Source organism: Octopus bimaculoides, chromosome 19, assembly GCF_001194135.2.
Source record: "Octopus bimaculoides isolate UCB-OBI-ISO-001 chromosome 19, ASM119413v2, whole genome shotgun sequence".
In the NCBI taxonomy this organism is placed as follows: domain Eukaryota; kingdom Metazoa; phylum Mollusca; class Cephalopoda; order Octopoda; family Octopodidae; genus Octopus; species Octopus bimaculoides.
This window is the reverse complement of record NC_068999.1, coordinates 26,320,821-26,327,970: the sequence shown is the minus strand read 5'-3', so window position 1 is coordinate 26,327,970 and position 7,150 is coordinate 26,320,821. Positions and strand designations below refer to the sequence as shown.

The window sequence follows — 7,150 nt, the reverse complement described above, 5'->3', positions numbered from 1 at the left end:
ACATATGCTGCTTCTTTTAGTTTTCGTATTTTCCAGTGTTGTTCCCTGTCTATTATATGGCGTAGTGGTTAAGAGCGCGGGCTACTAACCCCAAGGTTCCGAGTTCGATTCACGGCAGCGACCTGATTAATAATAGTAATAATAATAATAATAATAATATAATAATAATAATAATAATAGTAACATCGATAGGAATGAGAACCCAGGTTCGAAATTTCCCCAAGACACCTGACGAAGGCTGGAGGGTATATCAGCCGAAACGTTGTGTTAACAACAAACAAGATGAGGACGAATATCCGTCAAATGTAAATAATATAAATAATTCCTCATCTCTTAAATATAGAACTGAATGATGATGATGATGTTGAAGCAGTTACATAGTGTTCTGCATCTATCTATAGTAGTGATGTTCATTGTATTTTCAGCGTATTGAGTTTTCTCTGGTGTTTGTGTGAAGTGGGTGATGTAATTAGAGCAGATTGGTAAGTTAATCTGATCATGTGAAAAATGAGCAGGTAAACACTGTTCTGAGCTAGAGGTAGTCAAAGAAAACTGATAGTATTTCAACTCCATGTATGATTGTTTATATGAATGTCTATATGTGTGAATACTGAGCAGCACATGTCCACATACACACACACACACACACATCTGCAGGTGTGGCTTTTTGGAAGTGCAAGCATGGCTGTGTGGTAAGAGGTCTGCTTCCCAACCACGTGGTTCTGGGTTCATCCCACTGTGTGGCATTTTGAGAAAGAGTCTTCTTTTGTAGCCTTGGGTTGACCAATGCCTTGTTGAATTTGGTACATGGAAACTGAAAGAAGCCAGTCTTATATATGTGTGTGTTTGTGTTTCCTTGTCTTGACATTGTGTAATAGTTGTAAATAAATGTCTGTCAAACAAGTAGTGTAATTTATTTCCAATATTCTGCAAGAACATGTTGGCCATGGGGAAGTAATACTTCATTATGGCAGGAAGGACATCCAGTTGTAGAAAATCTGCCTCAGAAACTGAAACTAACCCATGTGTGTGTGTGTAGCTATAATGTGCTTGTGTTCTTTGTATGTTTGTACATGTGTAAATGTGTGTATACATGTAGATGTATGTATATACTGTTTGAACATGGTGTGGGGTAGAAGTTAAGTAGACAGTGGGAATGTAAGAGGAGGGTGTTGTGTAAGTGTGTGAAGGAGAGGTTTAATGAAAAGGAGTGTAGAATTTAGACTGAGGGACTGAAGTATTGAGAGATAATTAATTCCTGCCCCAGACAAAGGCAGAAGTCCAGGGGCCCTCTGTGCATGGGCAGTCAGAACAGAGGTATTGCAGGTAATGACCAGTGGAGCAGAAATGGTGCAAGTGTTATTAATGAGACTGAAAACGCCATCATGATGTCGACATTTTGATACCTGGCATGAATCAAGATGATACAATTAACTTTTTTTCAATTATTCAGATGGCTTCCAACCCTCCATGTCAGCTAACTTTTTCTCAGCTACAATTTTTCATTCTTTATATTCTCCAACACCATTGACTGTTCAACAATATATCAAATTGTTCTTGAAAAGAGGAGACATAAAATTATCAAAGTTAGCCTGAACACCATATATATATATATATATAAATGTATGTATAAATGCATATGTATATATGTGTGTAAATAATATCTATATATATATATATATATATATATATAATCATCATCATCGCCATTTAGCATTCACTTTCCATGCTAGCATGGGTAGGTATATATATTTATGAATATTTAGCAGAAGTAACAGTGCCTCAAGGCCCAAGAGTTTCATGCATTGGCACTTATCAAACACATGAAATTATCAGACCTTGAGTCACTCTGTTACTTCTGGTAAATATTGATAATAAATATATATATACTCATCTTGAGTTCTCTTTTTCCTGTTGCTTCACCATACATACGTACAGCACAAAGACACCTCTTTCAATATCACCCTCCTTTCAAAGGATTTTTGTCTTGTAAGTTACTTGGTGACCCTGCCAATGCTGGCAGTCCATTGTGTAAAGTGCAGCCCCTGATAAACTGTTAACCCATGCTAGCATGGAAGACCGACACTAAATGATGATGATGATGATGATGATGATATGCAAACACACCACAATATAGGTTGGTAATAGGTTTCGGGACAGATTATTTAACTCGAAAAATGACATAACACAAAACAAAAGACATTCAACAATTCATTGAAATTCAGTAAAAAGGACTTCCAGTCACTATAAAATACTATACATTAACTATTTAAATAAAAATTATAAAAAAGATAATGTTAAGAAAAGCTTAGAAAAGAACCAAAAATAAAAAGAAAGATAAACTAATGTGCTTGATTGGCGAGAAGTGAAAGTTGGAGGAGAAGCATGGGTTACAGTGTTGACATTGAAGCTGAAGGAATCTATTTGTCTTCAGACGTTTTCATTTCAGGCCATCGACTTTCAATATGCAGCAAAAATTTGTCTTGGGTACTGTGAATGGTTTTACTATTTTTGTCATCCATGATAACCTTCTAAGGGCATAAGCATCATGAACAATCCCAATAATTTTAGTAAAGTGCTCAGCATTAGGATCCAGCTCCTCGAAAAGGGCTAGTGATTTCTCTTTATATAGAAAAGCTTGCTGCATTTTCTTAATGAAGCACCATGGTTCTGGTTTCAGTTGTGCATCTTCTTGTTAGCAACTCCATCAATTCTTCATTTTTGAGTAGTTGCTTGTCAGCATCAATCAGTGCTTCAAAATCTTCCTCCTCCAAACCCATATTCAATTCTTTTGACAATGCCACCAATTCTTTGTTCACATCACAAATGTCAAAACCCCTGAAATCATCCACAAATTGAGAGTACAGTTTCTTCCAAATGGCATTCATACACATTTCTGATACATCCGTCCATGCAGAATTGATATTAAGAATGGCCTTTGAACTATTGCCCATCTTCCAAAAATCACAGTGTGGTGCCTTCCTTCCTTTCTGTTGTTGCCACACTCTGCCTAGGTACGCATCTTTGGTAGCAATACTTGAAGTTAGAAAAGATAGCTTGGTCCATATGTTGCAGTTAGGAGTAGATATATGATGGTGATGTTAGGATGAAAATCAACAATGTTTTATGGGTGACCAGGAGCATTGTAAAAAATAAACAGTATCTTAAATGAAATATTTTTCTCTTTATAGTACTTCTCAACTGCAAGAACAAAATGATTACTCTTTTTACTCTTTTACTTGTTTCAGTCATTTGACTGCGGCCATGCTGGAGCATGGCCTTATTCTCTGTAAGCCTAGTACTTATTCTATTGGTCTGTTTTGCTGAATCGCTAAGTTATGGGGCCATAAACACACCAGCATCTGTTGTCAAGCGATGTTGGGAGGACAAAGATACACACACACACACACACATATACGAGGGGCTTCTTTCAGTTTCCATCTACCAAATCCACACACAAGACTTTGGTCGGCCTGAGGCTATAGCAGAAGACACTTGCCCAAGGTGCCACGCAGTGGGACTGAACCTGGAATCATGTGGTTGGTAAGCAAGCTACTTAGCACACAGCCACTCCTGGAAAAATCAATCTTGAAATTATAACAGTCATTCAGACTTTAGTATTTGACCTTCATATAACTGGGAGTGATGCTTTTGGCATGTTCTTAAATGCTGAAATATATTGCAAAAAATTGTTATATATCATTCACATATTTTTTTTTTCTTTTTCTTTTTTTTCTGTAGTCAAATGTTTCCAGTAAAAAAAGAACCCAAGGTTCTAATGATGATTCCTCAACAACTAACCAGAGGAATAACTTGAAAACGTCTTCAACTCTGAGGTTAGTACCACTTGAGAATTATATGTTTAATAGACTAATATTTTTTATTTCTCAGGAAAAGAATATTCCTTAAATTTTCTCATTTCTAAACTATTCTCATGTTTTTTATATATTGCAAAATTAAGAAGATTTCTGTGGGATTTTTAATGATATTACTATTTTCTTTATGTTCAACTGTTAAATATATTGGAACTACTAATGTAATGGACATGTTAAAGTATTACTTAAATATTATTATTTCATGTTGATATCAAATCTTTCCAATAATTCTCTAAAATTACTCAGATGAGATGTTTTGGAGTCTGAGATTGTTGTTTGATTGGTTAGAAAAAAATATTTGAAAGATTGAAAACTATATTAGCACAATTTGCAGAAAATTTGAGTACAGTAGCAACAAAAAGGTTTGTACTGTGACTCCTATTTCTTAATCTGTCATGGTATTATGACTTTTACAGAATTATATTGACATTATTGTAATTTAGCCTGTGGTTTTAACACTAACATTATTTTGTTTTGTATGCAACTTATTTAGCTAGTTACGTGAAATATTTATTGCTAATTGAAAATTAAAGCAATAATAACTAAACTTTTTCAAAATATATGATTTAACCCTTTCGTTACTGTATTTATTTTGAGATGCTCTGTTTCTTTCAATTATTTTGAATATAACAAAAAATTTAGTAAAATAACTTCGTTATCATTAAGCTAGTGTTAGGAACATAAATTGTGATTTGGTGGAAGATTTGAATTCAAAACTTATGAAAACAAGACATTTATACTAAAGAGCCAGAGCCAGTTTAAGTCAGGTTGGTAAAGAAAGGGCTAAAGAGTATCAGTGATGCTTTTCTTGTGTTTTTATTAAATCTATTTAAATCAAATTTTAAGGAAAGCATATATATATCTATATATATATATATATATATAATGATTTCATGAAAACAAACATATTAAGGTGACGTAGTGGAGGAATTTTGACTCCTTCCATACTTTAGCATTTTTGTTAAGTCTTGTTTATATAGAGGGACAATTACTTTGAATGTCTGTTGGAAAAGGTTGAGTTTTGGTATTGGGAAAGTATTGCTGGAAGTAAAATTTACTGTGGTTAATAATGAAAACTTTTGTAACTAAGACAAACCTAATTAGTTTTATTTGGTACAATGTTGACATAATAACTTTATTATGCCAACATTTTTGGAGAAAATTTGTTTTTGAATTAAAAAAAAAAAAAGGCGAATATTCTACAAAGGATAATTTATATAATGTAACTGTAGTGTGAAACATGAATGGTAAAACTAATGAACTTCAGTAACTGCTTTGGAATATAATGGAGTACCCATATGCAAAGAGTTCTCTAAATGAACAATTTGAATAACAAATAGTTTTCCTGAAGAAAACTAAACTCACAAAATGAGTTGAAATTTGATCAGTTAACCATGAGCAGGCTATGCACATGTGGAAGTGACTGGGGGCCCATTAACATAACAATTTGAAATCTAACTACAAACCACAAGTAGACTACATAAGTGCTGGGAGAGCATATACAAATAGATAAGCTAAATGAACAGAAAATTATATTCAGCCACCAATCTGAAATTTGAACAACAAATTAGAAATAGTTTAAGTGGCTGAGAAAACATACACATTGTTTGTTTATATCCATGTACACATTTTGTGTAGCTTGCAAATTTTCATATTTTATATGGAAAATAATATTTCTCATATTTTACTTAAAATAGCAATGGATCAACACAAGCTAAACTGAGAAAATGTACTCCTACACATTTACATACACATAAACATATATTTATTTGCAATTCTGTAGAGTGGTTGGCATTGGGAAGGGCATCCAGCCATAGAAACCAAGTTAAAACAGGCTATGGAACCTGGTGCAGCCCCCTGACCTTGCCAATTCCTGTCGGGTTATCTAACCCGTGCCAGCATGGGAAATGGACATTGAATGTTGATGATGATATTGATGGATAAACAAATAAAATATAATTTCATGTCTTTATATAGAATTTGGGTGTGGCTTGGAACAAATTACCCCTGTTTATATGTAACAAACAGTTTGGTTAATGAACAGGGCTCCAGAACATTATATAGAGACCTTACTTTGCTCTTTTACTTGTTTTAGTCATTTGACTGCGGCCATGCTGGAGCACTGCCTTTTTAGTCGAGCAAATCGACCCCAGGACTTATTTTTTGGAAGCCTAGTACTTATTCTATCGATCTCTTTTGCCGAACCGCTAAGTTACGGGGACGTAAACACACCAGCATCAGTTGTCAAGCGATGTTGGGGGGACAAACACAGACACAAACATATATACACACATATACATATATACGACGGGATTCTTTCAGTTTCCGTCTACCAAATCCACTCACAAGGCTTTGGTTGGCCCGAGGCTATAGTAGAAGACACTTGCCCAAGGTGCCACGCAGTGGGAATGAACCCAGAACCATGTGGTTGGTAAGCAAGCTACTTACCACACAGCCACTCCTACGCCTATGAAAGATGAACCATATTTTCCAGAGTCAATGTTGAGAAAAGAACTGAGTATTAGAGATATATGATTAATGTGGATATGGAACAAAATTCAAAATAATATAATAGCTTAAAGGGAGCAAACCTTTTGGATAAATGAATGTCTGCTTGACATGGGAATTTCTTTGTAGTCACTCAACATTAACAACTAAATCTCCTACTTACTCCTTACTGTTGTGAGATACAGAGGACACATTAGATAATACAGTCCACTGCCTGCAAAAAGAGAGAAAAAAATGGTGATGCCTATGGCTGGAATTTATTTGACTACAGGTCTGCTTGATTGGAGCTAAATAACTATATTGTCTCCAGTCAGAGACATATAGAGAAAGGCTCTATTGCACAGTACTATAAGTGGGACATTATGATGAGTACAGTGATATTGCTGATCTTGTTTGAGGTAGTTTTTGTGAATAGAGGAATTCTTTGTTTACTATTTTTTTCTTTGAAAAATGACATAGTTTGTCTTAGCCTGAAAAATATCTAGTCTAATTTTCACTTATAGCAGTTAGGTTTTGTTATAAAATACCCACTGTAAATACCCATATTAATTTCTACATTTGAGTCTGTCACCATAAAAAAAAAGTCTTATAATGAATGTTAAAAATATAAAAAGTCATACAATGAATGTTAAAAATACAAAGCTTCTTGTTTAGGTTACTATAACAGAAGCTAAAAGTAAATTTTAGAATATTTACTTAAAACAATAACAATAATAATCTTTCTAGTAAAAGCACAAGGCCTGAAATTTTGTGGGAAGAGAATAGTC

The 7,150-nt window shown here is 34.2% G+C and overlaps 1 protein-coding gene across 2 annotated transcripts in view; it reads left to right on the top strand.

The window, feature by feature from the left end:
- LOC106883269 (ATPase family AAA domain-containing protein 2) overlaps nucleotides 1-7,150 on the top strand; it is a 73,781-nt gene that overhangs the window by 15,471 nt on the left and 51,160 nt on the right. For both annotated transcript variants that reach the window (XM_014934211.2, XM_014934212.2), the window contains exon 2: nucleotides 3,742-3,836. In XM_014934211.2, the coding sequence (XP_014789697.1) occupies nucleotides 3,742-3,836 (95 nt within the window). The remainder of the gene's footprint in view (nucleotides 1-3,741; nucleotides 3,837-7,150) is intronic.